Source organism: Hyperolius riggenbachi, chromosome 3 (assembly GCF_040937935.1).
Source record: "Hyperolius riggenbachi isolate aHypRig1 chromosome 3, aHypRig1.pri, whole genome shotgun sequence".
Classification (NCBI taxonomy): domain Eukaryota; kingdom Metazoa; phylum Chordata; class Amphibia; order Anura; family Hyperoliidae; genus Hyperolius; species Hyperolius riggenbachi.
The window spans coordinates 49,286,772-49,308,033 of NC_090648.1; the positions used below are offsets into that span (position 1 = coordinate 49,286,772).

General features: G+C 44.7%; 1 protein-coding gene across 1 annotated transcript in view; it reads right to left on the bottom strand.

Annotated features, from left to right (window-relative positions):
• LOC137562094 (mucin-3A-like) overlaps positions 1-21,013 on the bottom strand; it is a 173,652-nt gene extending 152,639 nt beyond the window's left edge. The window contains exons 1-8 of the mRNA XM_068273431.1: positions 20,975-21,013; positions 15,040-15,087; positions 14,751-14,795; positions 8,968-9,015; positions 4,832-4,876; positions 2,393-2,440; positions 2,111-2,155; positions 683-727 (exon numbers count right to left, since the gene is read on the bottom strand). Of these exons, the coding sequence (XP_068129532.1) occupies positions 683-727; positions 2,111-2,155; positions 2,393-2,440; positions 4,832-4,876; positions 8,968-9,015; positions 14,751-14,795; positions 15,040-15,087; positions 20,975-21,013 (363 nt within the window). The remainder of the gene's footprint in view (positions 1-682; positions 728-2,110; positions 2,156-2,392; positions 2,441-4,831; positions 4,877-8,967; positions 9,016-14,750; positions 14,796-15,039; positions 15,088-20,974) is intronic.
• Positions 21,014-21,262: the final 249 nt, after the last annotated feature.

A 21,262-nucleotide genomic window follows, 5' to 3' on the forward strand; every position in this document is an offset into this window, starting at 1 on the left:
CATCAGGCAATCAGTGTTGGAGATACACTAAGATACAAAGATACGACTGTGTCACTCAAGAGGCCCAGCGCCAAATGTAAGATTTTAGATTTCCTATTTTTCTATGACACTAATAAAAACACAAATACAATGGATCAGTTCATTTCAGCACGCGGCTCTAAGAGCTGAGCGCTGAAGCTGGGCGTCATCATAGCAACAATGCTATGATGTGCGCCCCGTGTAGCAGTAATTCGGGGCTCCGAATCTATTAGAACCAAATAGAAAATTGGGGACCGGGGAGGATTTGACTCCCCAATATATATGACACAACCACCATATATGGTTTCCAGAAAAGCCCCGGAGCTGCCAGACTCCGAATTACATCTCCCTCCAAGTTGCAACAACTCTGAGGGGGAATAGTATTTAATGCCGCCTGTGAATTTAGCGGCAGCAGAGAGAGATGTTATTTGTCTCTCACCGTGCCAAACTGAGCGGCGCCGAAATAATATGTAACCCAAATACAAAGCCTTTTATGTAAGCATTATTTTATTGCCAGGCTTTTTTAATCATCTTAAAAAGGGCAGTCACTCGCAAACAGTAGATATGTTTTCCTCAATTCCTCAATTCCCTGTAACATTTCTAATTTATTTTAAATACCTATGTAATTATAAACCTAGACCAAAATTTGTGACTTTAATCTTACCTGGAGTACATTCTTCTGAATCCCCTTCTCTTTCTGTGCAGGACTCTGTAAGAAAACATTTGAGAGAATGTTAATCACTTAGCTACATGCTCTATTTAGTTTTGTGTACACTTAAAGGGGTTCTGTGGGGGTTTCTAAAGAGAAAAACTGCCACTTACCTTGGGCTTCTATGAGCCCCATGCAGCGGTAATGTCCCACGACGTCCTGCTCCCATCCGCCGTTCCCCGCAGCCGGCACCGGGCTATTATTCGTCTGACATACAGACGAATAATGCGCGTTGCCGTGCCTCCGCTCGCGTCATCTGAGGCTTACTGCGCAGGCGCAGTACAACGGAGCCTTGTACTGCGCTTGCGCAGTAAGCTTCCGATGACGCAGGCGGAAGCGAGCGGGTGCACGGCCACTCTAGCGCAGCCGCAGTTGGATCCCATGCCGCTTAGACCGGGGCTGGCGGCGGAGAACGGCAGATGGGAGGAGGACGGCGTGGGACATTACCGCTGCACCGGGCTGATAGAAGCCCAAGGTAAGTGTCCGTTTTTCTCTTCCACAACCCCCCACAGAACCCCTTTAATGTTAACCAGAGAGGATTAAAAGTAAAAATGTTTTATACATGCCTGGGGCTTCCTCCAGCCCCACATGCATGGATCGCTCCCACAGCGCCATCCTCAGCCTTCTCCCTCTTCGGTATTGGGTCCCGTAACTTAGGCAGTCACGGCCTGTCTGAACATGCGCAGTGCATGCTCTACATCTCTCTCCAGCAGCTGGGAGCTACTGTGCCTGCTCTGTACTATTCTCTGTCAGAGAGAGACAGAGGGAGCGCAATGCACTTGCATTGACTGGCTGAAGTTACGGGACTCAATATAAACACAAAATATCTTTTACTAAAGGGGAAATGTCAGTACAATAAAGCCATGTAGTATACTTGGAGAAGATAATAATTACATCACATTACATCAAAGAGAATCTGAGGCGCATCAGAAAGCCTCAATCCCGCCACTCTTCACCACTCCTGTGGCCAGATATCAGCCACTTTCACTTTTAATGACCCCTGGAGTCACAACACTGCAAGCTCTGCTGTGTGTGTCTCATCCCAGAACAGAGTGCAGGAAGGTGGGGAAGCAACATGGGAGAAGCAGGGGAGGGGCAGAGCTGCCATTTTAGAGCTGGGGAACACCCCTAGTGGGTGTGTCTCTACTTTAAGGGATGCCCCTTCCCCTTGAGGATTGCTGACATCTACATGTCTGCAATTCCGTGGGGTGACAGCGGGGCACAGGGGAGGCAGAGAGCAGTGTATAGGGGACACAGAGGCATGTCATGGGCCAGGGAACAAGTCGCCGTGACCCATTTGCATCTACCTGCACCTGCATTTTAAATACCTATGTAATGATAAACATAGAGTCAGATTTACATTTTCTGTGACTTTAATCTTACCTGGAGTACATTCTTCTGAATCACCTTCTCCTTCTGTGCAGGACTCTGCAAGAACATTTGTGAGAAAAGTAATATCTTAACTACATACTTTATTTCGTTTAGTGTACACTTAAGTGTGTACTTATAGCCAGGTTATTGTAATTAACTTGAAACTGGCTGTCTCCTTTCCAAAAAGGGGAAAACATTTAATTACTGAGTCCCCATTACATTTCTTATTTTTTTAAATGCTATGTGATGATAGATCTAGACTCAGTTTTGTACTTGTTGTGACTTTAATCTCACCTGTATTATTACATTGTTCTGAATCACCTTCTCCTTCAGTGCAAGGTTCTGTAAGACAATGTTGAGATTTGTATTTAAGATTTGAAAGAAAACTTCACACATAAGAGACTTCTCTGCTTACATCAATGACAAGGGGATTCATCAAAAAGTTTTTTTGTTTTTTTTCTGAGATGGCCTGATCAATCTCCAAATTCTAGCACTGGATTGGGAGACCAAATTTTATAGTTCAGTGGAACAAGGGTCTTACAACTGGCTTAGGTGAATTCTCCTCAAGTTGATTTCTACGCTTAAAGAGACTCTGAAGTCTCATTTCTTCAATTTGTTTAATGTAATGAAGTTTAGCATTATAGCCTAAAGGGGATCGCCGCAATCCCACAGAAAAACAAGGGTTTGTTAATAGAGAAAATGACCTGCAAAGTTCCACTACAGATTGTGCTGCCCTGGAGAGGCTGAGCTTTGAGCTGTAGCTATGCCTCTCCGCAGTCAATCTCTGCAGGTCTCCGCCTCCTCCCCACCCCTCTCAGTGAAAGAAGACTGTGAGGGGCGGGAGGAGGTGGCAATCAGCAGAGATTGACTGTGGAGAGGCAGAGCTACAGCTCAAAACTCTGCCTCTTCAAGGAAGTAAAGCCATGTGAGCCTGGGAGCTTTACAGGGCTTTTTCTCTATGAATAAACCCTAATTGTTTATCGGGATTGTGGCAATTCCCTTTAGGCCATAATGCTAAACATGATTACATTAAGAAAACATGGAAAAATGATACTTCAGAGTCTCTTTAAAAGCCACTCATTTAAATGGTAACATTAATCTAGCCTCTCTTAATACTCCACTCTAGCACATGCACCAAAAACTGTCAATAGCCACAACATTTTGACTGCCCAAGCTTTTTCAGTTTTACAACTCCAGGCATCCAAACTGCTTATTTCTTATGACTGTCATAATGAAGCCACCTGTAAAAATTATGGCCCAGGCTATTGGTGCCCATACACGGTACAATAAAAACATTTGATTTTCCTAATTATTTGACCAAACTGATCAAATTAAATGAACATTTAAAATAATCTTTTTATTCGATAAAGAACAATGAAAGATTATCCGATTTTTCAATAAAAATCTGATCAGACATGTTGGAAAAATCTTTATATTCAATCTAACGGAATCAACAAACAAAATTATCTAACCGTAAAAATATTGCACCATGTATGTACCATTAGTGTGCCCCTACAAAAACCTTCCCTGCACCCAGATGCAATGACCAGGTACAGACTTGTCTCTAACCTTCCCTTTCTGGGTAAGGTCATTGAAAAAGCCATATACCTCCAGCTAGAAGCCAAAATCTTACAAAACAACATTTATGACCCATTCCAGTCTGGCTTCAGGAAACATCACAGCACTGAAACTGCCCTCATCCAAATCTGCAACTGCCTGCTCATGGCAAGAGACAGAGGAGAGTGCTCCATCTTGATACTGCTAGACTTTTCTGCAGCCTTTGATACAGTTGACAATGACATCTTGATAAAGAGGCTACAGGAATACTGCAGCATTAATGGTATAGTTCTTCAGTGGTTCCAATGCTTCTTGAGTGGCAGAATCCAAAAAGTGTCCATGGGGCCCTTCCTGTCCACCCCTGTACCACTTAAGTATGGGGTGCCCCAGGGTTCAATCCTTTTCCCCTGGTTTTTGCACAATTTACATGTTTGCACTTGGAAAACAAATCCAAAAACATGGCCTAACATACCACTGCTATGACACTCAACTTTATCTTTTCTCCAAGCCTGGTGTGACAAACAGACTCCAACTATAACCGCCTGCTTAGGCAACTACAGCAATGGATGACTGGCAAGTGGCTGAGACTAAATGCCAATAAAACTGAAGTCCTTGTGTTCGGAGGGCAGCACATGGAAACAAACAACTTAACTTGCAGTCTTCACCACTGGGAATAGGAGGCACAGATCTACACAGCACTGAGCATGTGTGTAACCTAGGAGTTCTAATTGATGGGCAATTAAACTTCAGAACTCACATCTCTGCTGTGGTGAAATCATCCTATTTTCACCTGAAGAACATTGCAAAAGTCAAGCACCTCATCCCCCCAGAAGATCTGCCAACTCATGACTCGTTAATGAAATCACCTGAGAACATTGTGTTCCAGGCTAACTGTGTTGAAATAGGGAAGGGGGTGGGGCGCAATGGCAAAATGTCAATATTAGAACTTTAAGATTTCAGATTTCCTATTTTTCTGTGACACTTACAGAAACACAAATACAAAGACTTTTCTCTAAAAGTTATTTTATTGTCAGGTTTTTTGAATCATCTTAAAATTGACAGTCCACAATCAATACCTTTTTTTTTATTCCCTGTAACATTTCTGCTTTTATTCTAAATACCTATGCAATGATAAACCTATACTCAGAATTGCATTTGCTGTGACTTTAATCTTACCTTGCTTACATTCTTCTGAATCACCTTCTCCTTCTGTGCAGGACTCTGCAAGTAAAAATTTGAGAGAATAGCAATCACTTAACTACATACTATATTTAGTTTAGTGTACACTTAAAGGGAACCTAAACTGAGAAGGCTATAGATTTTTCCTTTTAAAATAATACCAGTTGCCTCACTCTCCTGCGGATCCTGTGTCTCAAATGTTTTTAGCAACAGCCCCTCAGCAAGCATGCATATCAGGTGCTCTGACTGAAGTCAGACTGGGTTAGCTGCATGCTTGTTTAAGGTGTGTGATTCAGCCACTACTAGAGCCAAAGAAATCAGCAGTACTGCCAAGCAACTATATTGTTTGAGGCTGCATTTCCACTTGTGCGGTGCGAATCGCCGCGGTAAATATTTGCATGCGGGTCTATGCGAATTTTCATGCAAATTTCCATGTTAATTCGCATGGATGACGATGTATGCGAATTTAACCATGGCAGTGCTGGTGTGCTTTTCCATTGTTTCTATGCGAATTCGCATAAAAATTCACATACCCAAACCTCATGCGAATTTCCTATTAAATACATTTTACGCGTTTCGCATAGAGGTATGCGGTATGCAAATTCTGATGGCTCTGCCATGCGAATTTTTTCTGCACAGAAAAACGCAAAGTGGAAACAGTCCCATTCACTTGTATTGCTATGTGAATTTGCATGCGAAAAACGCATGCAAATTCGCGATAGTGGAAATGAGCCCTAAAAGGAAACATCCATATCCCTCTCAGGTAAGGTTCCCTTTAAGATTGTACACTACCAATACCAGGTTATTGTAATGAACTTGAAACTGGCTATTCTCAAAACATGGGAAATTTAATAATTACTTAATTAATTATTTAGTCCCCACCAACTGTCTTGTTTTTTTTTAAATACCTATGTTATGGTAGACCTAGACTCAGTTTTGTACTTGCGGTGAATTTTTACCTGTATTATTACATTCTTCTGAATCACCTTCTCCTTCTGTGCAAGACGCTGTCAGAAAATGTTAAGATTTGTATTAAAGTTTTGAAAGAAAACTTCACATATAAGAGACTTTTCTACTTACTATTGAGTAAGGGGGTATTTATCATAAAGTAATTTTTTTTTAAGATGGCCTGATCAATCTCCAAATTCAGGAGACCTGGATTGGGAGATGATGTTCCACTGTTTAGTGTAAGAAGGGTCTTACAACTAGCCTAGGTGGGTTCTTCTTAATTAGATATCTACATTTGAAAGACACTACTTTTAATGCTGACCTAACCTATCTAAAATACTCCACTCTAGCACATGCACCAAAACCGGTTTCATTACTCCAGGTATCCAAACTGCTAATTTCTCATGACTGATCAATGAAGCCTCCTCAAAAAACTCATGATCCAGGCTATGTTTGTTAAAATGTGGGCAATAAGACAAAGCCAGTTTGTAAATACAGGGACTTTAAAATTTCAAATCTCCCATATTTCGGTGACAAGAAAAAACATTTACAAAGACTTTTAGGCACCCGCATTGCATGCATAGACACAGACAATATCTTTGACTAAAGGGGAACTTAAAGGAATACTATCGATTCACATATTTTTTTCAATTGACACAGGAATTGTTTGGGAAGTGCTGCTAAGTACTGGTGTATACATTTTAGTAGCAACCTCTTTGTTTACTGTTATCAAAATACTTTCAAACTTTACTGACGCCAAAACTGACGGCAGACTGAGCCATGAGGAGAGGGGAAATCCCCCTCACACTTGGGGCTTGATTCACAAAAGAGTGCTAACTGTTAGCACGGCCGTTTTCGTGCAAATGTTCGCATTGCGCGCGATCACGAATTTTTGATAATGTTTTTGCGCGCAGACGCAAATTTTCACACAAAATTGATATCGTTTTCACATAAAAATTTGCGTTTGCGCGCAAAAACGTTATCATTTTGTGCGAAAATTAACGTTCGCGCGCAATGCGAAAATTCGCGTGAAAACGGCCATGCTAACAGTTAGCACTCTTTTGTGAATCAAGCCCTTGATCAGTTAACTCTATGTGTAACTCTGTGTGTGACAGAGAAAAGAGCTGCAGCTTCTGTGTCCTGTGTTTCTGACTGACGTGTCTGAAGAGAGCAGAGGAAATGTAGCTAATTGTCACAGCTTTTTCATACTGTTTTTGCTTTCAGAGTTTGATAGGTTTGATATTTGCTTTCTGTAGTCTGATATGCAACTCTGGCTGTGCATTGAAGCAGACACCCCTTCTGCAATTGATTTGTCCCAATATAGCTAAATCCTACCCTCAATAAATTACAGCTTTTGCCTCTGATATTTAACATGAAAAGTAGGAAAATGTTTACACAGTTACTTAGACATTATTTGTACATTGTCATTTTAGAACACTTGGGTATTGATAGTATTCCTTTAAAGAAATTCTATCGAAGAAAGTATTTTTGTGACAACATTAGCAACTGATGTAAAATCAATATAAATAAAGGACTCTGCACATATTTTCGCTCTGTAGTGCATTTTATATCCTAGGTACATTTAAGTCAGTGTCCCCTGAGAACACTGACGGCGTCGGGACAGAGGAATAGTCCACCTTTGCGGGGAGGCCTTTGATATAAAAACAGGACGTCATCATGCTCCTGGCTCCCGTACCCCTCCTCTCCTCCTCCATCAGAACACACAGAGATGTTTGAAATACGTGAGAACTTCTCTCGCTGCTATTATGCCGCCCACTCCCCTCCCCAACGTGAGTTTTAACAGTAATTTCTGTGATGCCCGTCAGGGTCTCTCCCTTCTCTCACTCTGGTCCTGTACTTCTGTCACTGTGCTTCTTTGCACACGCTGTGTCCGCCACCTCATTGGAGGTTTTTCCTTGCTATGCACAAACAACTAAGCAAAGGAGAACAGAAGGGTCTTGTTATGCTCTGCACTGTCTATACTAAATCACATTCAAAGTGCTCTGCAGAATGGTATGTTTCAGCTCTCCTTTGCCTGGTTGTTTGCCGTTGTATAGCAACGACAAACCTCCAGTGATGCTGTGGACACAGCCAAAGTGTGTTCAGAGAAATTCATGAGAGGAGTGAGAGAAGGGGGGAGAAGCTCTGGGCTCCTGTTATATCCTATAGATGGGCATACTAGCAGAAATACAGGGCAGGAGGGAGAGAAGCTCTCGGCTCCTCTTATCTACTGACAGGCGGCACGAGTGAGTTACAGGTCGTGGGGAGGGGAGGCTTCACTACTCAGCGAGGTCACTTACAAAAGTGGACAATTCCTCTGTCCACTGTTGTCTATGGGCAGCTGTTAAAACAGTTTCCTAGGGGGAAAAAAACACTACACAGCAACAATATATACAGAGTCCTTTATTTATATTTCTGTTAAATCCATTACTAATGTTGCCTCAAAAGTATGTATTTCGATAGTATTCCTTTAAGTACAGTAAAGCCACAAAGTATATTTGAAGAAAATATTAATAACTTAATTTTAGAGAATCCAAGGCAGAAATAATTTATAAAAAACAAAAACACACTTCCTGATCCGGGGGGCTAGCTGGTTCAGGTAGCCTCAATCCCACTGCTCTCCGTCACTCGACTGGCAAGATATGAGACACTTTCAGTGACCCCTGGGGACACGACGCTGAAAGCTCTGCTCTGTGTGCTTCATCACAAGAGCAGAGTGCAGGGAGGTGGGGGAGCAATATGGGAGAGGCAGGTGTAAGGCAGAGCTGCCCTATTAGAGCTGGAGAAGGGGCATAAGGAATGCCCCTAGTGGGCAATTTGCAGGACACCCCTTCCTCCTGAGATTGCTGACAAACTACATGTCAACAATTTTGGGAGGGTGGCAGGGGGGTGCAGGGGAGGCAGAAAGCAGTGCATAGACGACAAAGAGGCATGTCATGGACCATGCATCCTATAGGTCCCCCTGAGCCACCTCAGGTACACTTTAACGTATTACTATATTTAGTTTTGTGTACACTTAAGGGTGCAAGTATAGCCATTTTTTTATTAACTTAAAACTGGCTGTCTAAAACAAGTAGATAACTTTTAATTATTTATTACATTTCTTTTTTTTTAATTTTTTTAAAAATACCTTTGTAACGGTAGACCGAGACTCAGATTTGCATTTGCTGTGACCTTTATCTTACCTGTATTATTACATTCTTCTGAATCACCTTCTCCTTCAGTGCAGGGCTCTAAGAAAATGTAAAAATTTGTATTTAAGATTTGAAAGAACATGTAACACATAAGAGATTTCTTTACTATTAATCATAAAGTTACTTTTTTCCGAGATGGCCTGATCAATCTCCAAATTCTAGCACTGGATTGAAAGATGACGCTCCACACTTTAGTGTAACAAGGGTCTTACAACTAGTCTATGTGGATTCTTAACTAGATCTCTACATTTGAAAGACACTACTTTTAATGCTGGTCTAACCTATCTAAAATATTCTACTCTAGCACATGCACCAAAAACTGACAATAACCACATCATTTTGACTGCACCAGCTTTTCCAGTTTTACTACTTCAGGCACCCAAACTGCTAATTTCTTATGACTGATTAATGAAGTGTCCTGAAAAACTCATGATCGAGGCTATGTTTGTTGAAATGGGCAAAATAAGACAAAGTCAATATGTAAATATGGGGACTTTTACAATTTAGATTCCCCATATTTCTGTGACAAGAAAAAAATATCTTCTAGGTACCCGCAGTGCATGCATAGATACAGAATATCTTTGACTAAAGTGGAACCTTAGTACAATAAAGCCACATAGCATACTTGGAGAAAATAGTATTTAGTTAATTTAATAAGAATCTGAGGCAAGATACACACTTCCTGATCCAGGGGGCTAACCATGGTTTTTTGGTAATCCTCTGGCCAGACATGAGCCACTTTCAGTAACCCCTGGGGTCATAACACTGCAAGCTCTGCTCTTTGTGCTTCATCGCAGAGCAGAGTGCAGGGAGGCAGGGGAGTGGCATAGGAGAGGTGGGGGTGAGTCAGAGCTGCCCTATGGCTGTATAGTGTACTAATTAAGGGCACCGCCTTTGACATGGGAGACGAGGGTTCAAATCCTGGTTAGGGTCAGTATCTACTCAGTAAGGAGTCCAAGGCAAGACTCCCTAACACTGCAGGGTGGCCTCTTGAGCACGCCCCAGTGGCTTCAGCTCTTGAGAGCTTTGAGTCAGACAGGAGAAAAGCACTATACAAATGTACAGATTATTATTATTATTATTATAGAGTCACTAATGGGTGTTTTTCAAGAATGCCTCTCCTGTAAGGGACTTCCCTTCCCATCGAGATTGCCGACAAGCTGCATGCAATGAGGGCAGAGAGGGAGGCAGAGAGCAGTGCATAGGGGACACAGAGGCATTTCATGGACCAGGGAACATGCCTCTATGTCCCATTAGACCCCGCCCCCACACCGCCTCAGTACATTTCACTAAGTACAATATTTAGTTTTGTGTACACTTAAGAGTGCAAAGTATAGCCGCATTTTTTATTAACTTAAATTAAGTACAATAAAGCCACAAAGTATACTTGAAGAAAAAATAATCACTTAATTTTTAGATAATCCAAGGCAGAAACATTTTATTTAAAAAAAACACACTTCCTGATCCGGGGGGCTAGCTGGTTCAGTTAGCCTCAATCCCGCTGCTCTCCGTCACTCCACTGGCAAGATATGAGCCACTTTCAGTGACCCCTGGGGACACGACGCTGAAAGCTCTGCTCTGTGTACTTCATCACAAGAGCAGAGTGCAGGGAGGTGGGGGAGCGATGTGGGTGAGGCAGGGGTAAGGCAGAGCTGCCCTATTAGAGCTGGGGAAGGGGCATACGGGATGCCCCTAGTGGGCATTTTGCAGGACACCCCTTCCCTCTGAGATTGCTGACAAACTACATGTCAACAATTTTTTGGGGGGTGCAGGGGAGGCAGAAAGCAGTGCATAGATGACAAAGAGGCATGTCATGGACCATGGAACATGCCTCTGTTTCCTATAAGTCCCCCTGAGCCACCTCAGGTACACTTTAACTAATTACTATATTTAGTTTTGTGTACACTTAAGAGTGCAAGTATAGCCATTTTTTAATTAACTTACAACTGGCTGTCTAAAACAAATAGATAACTTTTAATTATTTAGTCCCCATTACATATCTTTTTGTTGAGAGTTATATTCAAGATTTGAAAGACAGAATTTGAAGAAAACTTTGCAAAAAAACAAACAAAAAGAGATGTCTCTACTCACAATAGAGACAAGTGGGATTAATCATGAAGTTATTATTATTTTTTTCTCCGATGGCCTGATCAATCTCCAAACTCTACCATTGGCTTGGGAGACCAAGCCTCACAGTACAGTGGAACAAAAGTCTTACAACTGGCATAGATGGATTCACCTTAAGTTGTTCTCTTAACTTAAAAGACACTACTCTTAATACTCCGCTCTGGCACATATAATTATGACAGCACCAACATTTCCAGTTTTAAACTACCTGCGCTCAAACAGATAAATACTCATGACTCATCAATGAAACCACCTGAGCATATCATGGCCTAGGCTAAGTGTGTTGAAACGTACTGAAACATTAAGATTTAATATTTCCTATTTTTTAATGACACTAATAAAAACACAGGTAAAAAGACTTTTATCTAAAATTTATTTTATTGCCAGGCTTTTTTAGGCCTCTTTCACACAAAGACGTTGCGTTTTCGGAAATGTTAAAGTCGCATAACGTACCCCTAATGCAACACCTGGTGGTGTTGAAGGCAGGTCCGGATTTGGGGAAAGGCCCCCAAGGCCTGTTCCTAGGGCACCAGAATCTACGAGAATCTAAAGGGTGGCAGGTGGTGACAGGCTGATGACAAGTGCTGTCACTAGCGCGGTAAGAAGAACCTCTCCGCAAATCAGCAGCCTCCTCCGCCGGCCCCTTTACAATGGCTTGGAGTAAGCCTCTCTTCCAGGCAGCATGGGAGTCCCCCATCCACCGGGAGATCGGCCGCCGCCAGATGCTATCCCCTGTCGACAATCCCCCCGCCCCCAGCAGGAGCCTGTGCGGATGTCTTCTCTCCCCCCAAACCCCTAGAGAGAGCGGGAGCAGCAGAGTAACGTACCTCTCCAGACTTCCAGCGCTGCCGCCGAAGTTTCCTCTGTCAGCCGCATGCTGTGCATCTCTCCCTCTCCTGCTGGCATCTCTCACATGTTGTGACTCTCGGGCAAGTTACCGGTGAGTCACTTGACAGGAGTCGCCAGCAGGAGAGGGAGAGATGCACGGTGGCTGACGGCGGAAACTTCGGCGGCTGCGCTAGAAGTCTGGAGGCTGGAGAGGTACTCTGCTCCCGTTCTCTCTAGGGGTTTGGGGGGAGGAAGGGGTGATCATCCACACTGGTTTCTGGGGGGGGGGAGTGGCAGTTGACAGGGGACAACATCGGACAGCCGCTTTCCAGGGAAAAAGGGGGGGGGGTTACAGAATCTGACTACCTATAATAAGGGGGGGAGGGGGACATGCCTACTGGCTAGCTATACTGGGGGGGGAGAAAATCTGACTACCTATACTAAGGAGGGGGGGGGGAGGGGACATGCCTGCTGGCTACCTATACTGGGGGAGGGGGAGAGAATCTGACTACCTATACTAAGGGGGGCATGCCTGCTGGCTACCTATACTGGGGGGAGGGGAGAGAATCTGACTACCTATACTAAGGGGGGGGACATGCCTGCTGGCTACCTATACTGGGGGGAGGGGGAGAGAATCTGACTACCAATACCAAGGGGGGGACATGCCTGCTGGCTAGCTGTACTTGGGTAAGGGGGGTGACATAATCTGACTACCTATGCTAAAGGGGGGACATGGCTGGCTACCTATACTGGAGGGGGGGAACTGGTGACAGAATCTGACTACCTATACTAAAGGGGGATGTGGCTACTGGCTACCTATACTGAGGGGGGGGGGAGAGAATCTGACTACCTATACTAAGGGGGGACATGCCTGCTGGCTAGCTATACTGGGGGGGGGGAGAATCTGACTACCTATTCTAAGGGAAGGACATGCCTGCTGGCTATATATACTGGGGGGGGGGGAGAGAATCTGACTACCTATACTAAGGGGGGACATGCCTGCTGGCTAGCTGTACTTGGGTAAGGGGAGATGACATAATCTGACTACCTATACTAAAGGGGGGACATGGCTGGCTACCTATACTGGGGGGGGGGGGGGGAATCTGACTACCTATGCTAAGGGGGGGGGGGGGGACATGCCTGCTGGCTAGCTATGCTTGGGTAAGGGGGTGACATAATTTGACTCTGACTAGGGGGGACATGGCTGGCTACCTATACTGGGGGGGGGGGCAACTGGTGACAGAATCTGACTACCTATACTAAAGGGGGATGTGGCTACTGGCTACCTATACTGGAGGGTACCTATACTGGGGGGGGTAGAATCTGACTACCTATACTAAAAGGGGGTGGGAGCATGGCATTTGGCTACCTATTCTGTGGGGGGGGGGGAGGGGGAAGCATCTGGCTACCTATACTAAAAAAGGGGACACACACCTGTTTACCTATACTAAGGGGGTGGACAGAATCTGGCTACCTATACTGGGGTTCATGAACATATTCAGCCCCCTCATTGCTGCCCAGGAGTCAGGACCCTATTTTTTTCATGGCTGCAAGTGCAACTGCACTGGGCACGCATGAGTATGGTCCTCACTTTCCTATTAGCACAAAGTCACTTGAGCAAAGAGGAAACAGACATGCACAAAAGTCTTTGAGCTACTGGGCATGTGTGGACCATGCTTGTGCAGATCCAGTATGGTTGCACACAGATGGGAGTGTTGCAGCCACAGGGTAGATGAGGGTCCCAGGCAGCAGTGAGGGGTCGGAATATGTTCAGAGGATCTCAGGGCAGGAACAGTGGGCACCGAAAGGATCTATTAAGGTAAATATTTTTTGTATTTTGTGTCAGGTTCATGTTAAGACTTTTTCCTTGGCGGAAAGGTTAAGTTTGGGGCTGCTGAGATGTTGTGTTTGTGTGTGTGTGTGTGTGTGTGTGTGTGTGTGTGTGTGTGTGGGCGAGGGGGCGGCTGGTGACAGTGGGCCTTGGGCGGTAAAAGGTACAAATCCGGCCCTGGTTGGAGGTGGACGCCAGAGTGAGCTGCGTTGTGCGGCTGCTGGTGCACCTTTTTTGGCTGATACTCTGCGGGGACCACGTCATCGGAACACTCCGCATCACGTGGTCCCACCAGCCAATCAGTGGTCGCTCCAGGAAGTAAACACTGCAGTAGTGATGGGAAGTCCGGCTCTTTTCAATGAATCAATTCATTGAAAAGAGCCGGACTTCCTATCTCTACTGTTCAGAATCGATTCAGAGGCAGAGCAGCAGGACTGAACCTAGTAATGGGAAGTCCGGCTCTTTTCAATGAATTGATTTTGTACAGTAGCGATAGGAAGTCCATCTCTTTTCAATGAATCGATTCAATGAATTGAGCCGAACTTCCCATCACTACACTGCAGTGCAGTGAATATTAATTAGCCATGTGGCTAACAATAGCGGACTCTCCCCTCCTCCTCTCCTGCTCAAAATAAAAACAAAACAAAGTACACAATACTGAGCATGTGCAAACAGTCTAACACGGCTAAAGCCACGTAGAACGCACAGCATGCTGCACTTTCAAGTAATGTCCAGCGTTACACTGTAACGCAACGTGGGCACTGTGAACAGCTTATTGATTTTTCATTACTGGGAGTTGGGCTGCGTTACAGGCTGCTCTAACGTGCGCCTGTGAAAGCATTGGCAGTCCCAATGTGAAAATTGGCAGTCCACAAACAGTCAATACCTTTTTTTTCTGAATTCCCGACAATATGTCTGATTTATTTTAAATACTTGTGTAATGATAAAGCTAGACTCAGATTTGTGTTTTCTGTGACTTTAACCTTACCTTGCTTACATTCTTCTGAACCCCCTTCTCCTTCAGTGCAGGACTCTGCAAGAAAACATCAATGAGGATATTAATCACTTAATGTATGCTTATTTTAGTTGTGTGTACACTTAAGAATGTATTTATAGCCAGGTTATTGTGATTAACTTGTAACTGGCTGTCCTCAAAAAGTGGAAAAAGTTTAATTATTTACGGTAGTTCCCATTACATTTCTTATTATTTTTTTTTAAATACCTGTGTAACGATAGACCCAGACCCAATTTTGTATTTGCTGTGACTTCAATCTTACCTGTATTATCACATTCTTCTGAATCACCTTCTCCTTCAGTGCAAGATTCTGTGAGAAAATGTTAAAATTTGAATTCAAGATTTGAATTTAAGATTTGCAGCCCCTTTAGTGCTATTTTCAGCTGCCCTTATGGAGAGTAGAGATGGGCCGAACCTCCGATTTTCGGTTCGCAAACCTACCGCAAAAGTTTGGTTCGCGCAAACGTTCGCGAACCACAATAGTCTTCAATGGAGAGGCGAACTTGTAAATTAAGAAAATATTATAATGCTGGCCAGAAAAATGATGGAAAAGATGTTTCAAGGGATCTAATACCTGGACGGAGACATGGTTGAGTGGATACACGTCAAAAGTCTCTGTAAAAAACCTAAATTTGACGCAAACCACTTTTTTAAGGTCAGAAATCACATCGAATGTTGAATTGCAGGCCTAAACTGCTTTACAACATCTTACATGTGTATACATCAATCAGGAAGTGTAATCTCCTCTCCTCCTCCTCCTCCGGAGGAGGATCTTGTCTTCCAGGGATGTGTAGGATGTCAAAAGCACACTCACATACATTAGCCAGGAATCGAACCCAGATCAACTGCTTGGAGGGCAGCTATGCTCACCACTACACCACCAACACTACAGGCTGAAGCCTGCCTAGCTGGCCTGGGAAGGATGAAAAGCTAGGTGGTCATGCAACCATTCCTGCTAACCTGAAGATTACTTGTGTCTTACAACACATTGGCTTAAGACTTTACCAAATCCAATGCTCCAATATGGGGAAGCGTCTCTGTTTGCTGTTTTTTTGTTTTGGTTTTTTTTGAAGTGTGGTGTCACAGTTCACTCATCTCTCTCAACTACAAGAAGGGCCCAGGAGTAGTCTTAACTACCATAATATCTATGTTACGGCAGGGCCCTTATTACACTTTCTGTTACAGGGCTATGGAAACCGTTTTGCCCATGCGATAAAGCGAGGTGCTAAAATGAAATCATGCCTAGCAGAGGATAGTTTTGATCCATCAACCTCTGGGTTATGGGCCCAGCACACTTCTGCTGCGCCACTCTGCAGTCTGCTTACATTTATATACAATCTGAAGAGCTCAGCTTGAGGGTCTCTTGGGGGTCTTTTCCACGTGGGTGGCCTACCAGGAAGTGGCAGGAAGTGGGTTGAGGGTCCGGCCTGGAGGTAATGACTGGCAGTGATGGGTTGCTGGCGACTAGTGTCGGGTGGTGTGACTCGCAGCACTGCAAAGGCCTGTCTGTGATGCCGGGGCTGTGTGACGAGTGGTGGAGGACTCGTCTGTGTGCAGCGGCGATGAGCTTCCTATGCGATGGATTAGCAACAGTGGAGGAGAGCGGTACACTTAACAGCAGTGGGAGTGAGTGGTGGTCTGGCCCCAAACAGCAACGGTGGATCGGGAGCTCAGAGAACATCCTGGTAGCGGCAGTGTTTCCTGGTCTGAGCACGTGGGCCAGAACAGCTGATGACCTGAGCTTTTGATCAGCCGGCGGACCGCAGTCCGATGGCTGGTATCGCACAAGACCGGCATGCCTGTGACCTCCACAACTTGCCCTGGAGGTAGAGGGGTTCGGAGGTGAGTTAAGAAGGCAGATTACAAAGAAAAATAGAAAAAAGCCTGGAGTTCTGTGGCCGTGGCGACAGTGTAAAGCGCCATCTTATTTACTATTAATCATAAAGTTACTTTTTTCTGAGATGGCCTGATCAATCTCCAAATTCTAGCACTGGATTGAAAGATGACACTCCACACTTTAGTGTAACAAGGGTCTTACAACTAGTCTATGTGGATTATTAACTAGATCTCTACATTTGAAAAACACTACCTTTAATGCTAACCTTACTTATCTAAAATATTCCACTCTAGTACATATACCAAAAACTGACAATAGCCACATCATTTTGACTGCACCAGCTTTTCCAGTTTTACTTCTTCAGTAGAGATGGTCCAAGCGGTTTGACCGCAAACTTATTTGCGCAAACTTCGGTGGTTCGCGTTCGCGGTGAACCGCAAACTATATGCGAGTTTGACCCGCTCTCTATACTACATCATTAGGGTCAATTTTGACCCTCTACATCACAGTCAGCAGACACAGGGTAGCCAATCAGGCTACACTCCCTCCTGCATCTCACACCCCCCCTCCTTAATAAAGGCAGGCAGAGTCAGCCTCTTCACTCACTCGTGTGGCTGCAGTAATTAGAGAAGGAAAAGGAACGTGCTGTAGACATAGGGAAATCTTAGTTAGGCTCTTGTTAGGCTTGTTAGCTTGCTCCTTGCTGATACTTATTGCTAAAAGCACTGCTCAACAGCTCTTTTGAGAGCTAATGTTGTTCTTGTGATGTATTTTTTTTTGTGTGTCCCACAGAAACTTGTTGCCTATACAGCCCTGTCAGTCAGTTGCAGCTGGCCCTTGGCCCCTTGTTAATTCCTACTGTGCCACTGCCAGGCCTAGCGCATTCAGTGACTACCTGTGTGTGTGACCGCTGCACATTTGTAATACCAATTACTGAATACCTACCTGTTCAGTGCACCTACTTACGTGAGCAAACGCAGTATTATATACCACCAGTAACTGCACCTGTGGTTCCCGGTACCTGTGTGTGTGACAGATGCACATTTGTAATACCAATCACTGTATACCTACCTGTCCAGTGCACCTGCCTACGTGAGTGCATGCAGTGTTATACACCACCAGTCACTGCACCTGTTCACGGTACCTGTGTGTGTGACAGCGGCACATTGTATTGATACCAGTCACTGCATATCTACCTGTTCAGTGCACTTACCTACATGAGCACATGCAGTGTTATATACCACCAGTCAGTCACTGTACCTGTTGTTCACAGTACCTGTGTGTGTGACAACTGCACATCTGTAATTCCAATCACTGCATTCCTACTTGTTCAGTGCACCTACCTACGTGAACGCATGCAGTGTTATATACCACCAGTCACTGCACCTGTTCACGGTGCCTGTGTGTGTGACAGCCGCACATTAGTATTACGAATCACTGCATACCTACTTATTCAATGCACCTACCTACGTGAGCGCTTTCAGTGTTATATACCACCAGTCACTGCACCTGTTCACGGTACCTGTGTGTGACAGGATGAACAACCGCAGCAGGCATTGCAGGGGGCTTGTGCTGCTCAACTTTCCCGTGGTATTGTTCATGGCTGGGGGGAGGAGGATAACTTACCTGACATCACTGAGGAAGAGCAAGAGGAGATGGATAGTACGTCTGCATCCAAATTTGTGCAGATGGCGTCTTTCATGCTGTCCAGCCTGTTGAGGGACCCCCGTATAAAAAAAACTCAAGGGAATGAGCTGTACTGGGTGGCCACGCTACTAGACCCCTCGGTATAAGCACAACGTGGTGGAGATGTTTCCAAATCCCCATAAGGCAGAGAGGATGCAGCACTTGCAGAACATGCTGGCAACTATGCTTTAAAGTGCGTTTAAGGGTGATGTCACAGCACAACGGAATAAGTAATCCTTCTCCCATGTCCATGCAGGCAAGGACAGGATGCTCTAGCGATCTCATTGTGATGTCGGACATGCAGACATTCTTTAGTCCAATGCCTCACCTTAGCCCTTCCTGATCCACCCTCCACCAATGCCTGGACCAGCAGGTAGCTGACTACCTGGCCTTAAGTGTGGATGTAGACACTGTGAGCAGTGATGAACCCCTGGACTACTGGTACTGGGTGCGCAGGCTTGACCTGTGGCCAGAGCTGTCCCAATTTGCCATCCAACTTCTGACTTGCCCTGCCTCAAGGATCCTGTCAGAAAGGACCTTCAGCGCAGCTGGAGGCATTGTCACTGAGAAAAGAAGTCGCCTAGGTCAAAAAAGTGTTCAGTACCTCACCTTTATCAAAATTAATGAGGCATGGATCCTGAAAGGGCTACTGCCCGCCCGAAGACTAAGTCAGTCCCCACACACAGCATCTCTGCCTGTACGCTGTGTGACTGCCTGCCCCAAGACTAAGTCGCTCCCCACACAGCCTCTCTGCCTGCAGGCCGCTTAACTGCCTTCTCCTCCACCACCAACAGGGTCCAGGACTCCAGGCGGCCGCTATAATAATTTTTCTGGTGCGTGTACATGCCTGCCTAATTTTTCTGGCTGGCCTTCAGCTGCAACAACAAAACAAAAGGCATGAACATGTGTCAATTCCCCTTCCTGATCGTTACCTTGCCGCGGTGAAGAGGCTTGCGTATCACAATGAAGCAATGACCACTGGCTATATGAGTGTCTCGGGGGGAGGGGGTGGGGGGCACACCCAAGATAATAAGGTCATTGCTTCATTGTGGACAGATCAAATTCGATCAGCTGGACAGTCACTGTTGTTCTATCAATGAGCTACCACAGCCTGGCGACCATATGGGCTTGAAAACCGCCATAACCTGCACTCTCGCCATGGTGCACACCAATCCAGCACGGCCGTCTTAATTACACTCCCTGATTGATGTATACACATGCAAGATGTTTTAAAGCACTTTAGTCCTGCAATTTAGCATTGCAATGTGATTACTGCCCTTAAAACACTGTTTTGCGTCACATCCAGATTTTTCCCCGGGACTTTTAGCATCTATCCAACTCCGCCATGCCCCCTCTCCAGGTTTTAGACCCCTTGAAACTTCTTTTCCATCACTTTTGTGGCCAGCATAAATGTTTGTAATTTTTAAAGTTCGCATCCCCATTGAAGTCTATTGCGGTTTGTGAAAGTTCGCAGGTTCGTGAACTTTTGCGAAAGTTTGAGGTTGGCGAATTGAAAATCGGAGGCTCAAGCCATCTCTATTCTTCAGGCACCCAAACTGCTAATTTCTTATGACTGATTAATGAAGTGTCCTGAAAAACTCATGATCTAGGCTATGTTTGTTGAAACGGGCAAAATAAGACAAAGTCAATATGTAAATATGGGGACTTTTACATTTAGATTCCCCATATTTCTGTGACAAGAAAAAAATATCTTCTAGGTACCCGCAGTGCATGCATAGATACAGAATATCGTTGACTAAAGTGGAACCTTAGTACAATAAAGCCACATAGCATACTTGGAGAAAATAGTATTCAATTAATTGAATTAGAATTCGAGGCAAAACACACACACTCCCTGATCCAGGGGCTAACCATGGTTTTTTGGTAATCCTCTGGCCAGACATGAGCCACTTTCAGTAACCCCTGGGGTCATAACACTGCAAGCTCTGCTCTTTGTGCTTCATCGCAGAGCAGAGTGCAGGGAGGCAGGAGAGTGACATAGGAGAGGTGGGGGTGAGGCAGAGCTGCCCTATGGCTGTATAGTGTACTAATTAAGGGCACCACCTTTGACATGGGAGACCAGGGTTCAAATCCTGGCTAGGGTCAGTATCTACTCAGGAAGGAGTCCAAGGCAAGACTCCCTAACACTGCAGGGTGGCCTCTTGAGCACGTCCCAGTGGCTTCAGCTCTTGAGAGCTTTGAGTCCGACAGGAGAAAAGCACTATACAAATGTTCAGATTATTATTATAGAGCTGGGAAAGGGGCATTAGGAATGTCACTAGTGGGTGTTTTGCAAAAATGCTTCTCCTGTATGGGACTCCCTTTCCCCTCTTGATTGCCGACAAGCTACATACGGGAGGGGTGAAAGCAGCATAGAGGGAGGCAGAGAGCAGTGCATAGGGGACACAGAGGCATGCCATGGACCAGGGAACATGCCTCTGTGTCCCATCAGCCCCCCCCCCCCCCGCACCGCCTCAGTACATTTAACTAAGCACTTTATTTAGTTTTGTGTACACTTAAGAGTGCAAAGTATAGCTGTATTTTTTTATTAACTTAAAACTGGCTGTCTGAAACAAGTAGATAACTTCAGTCCCTATTATATTTCTTTGTTTGTTACACCTTTGTAACGGTAGACCGAGACTCAGATTTGTATTTGCTGTGACTGTAATATTACCTGCATTATTACATTCTTCTGAATCACCTTCTCCTTCATTGCAGGACTCTGTAAAAAATGTTGAGATTTATATTCCAAATATATTTAAAAGACAGATTTTGAAGAACACTTCACACAAAAAAAGGAGATTTCTGTACTTACATTAGCAGGGCCGGATTTGTACTTTCCAGCGCCCTAGGCCGGCTGTCACCAACCGCCCCCCCCATTCTGTCCAACTCTGACTAGTTTGAACGGGCCTCCCTCTGTTTTGCTGCTTTGCCCCATTCAACAAAGAAGCAGTGCATGCTC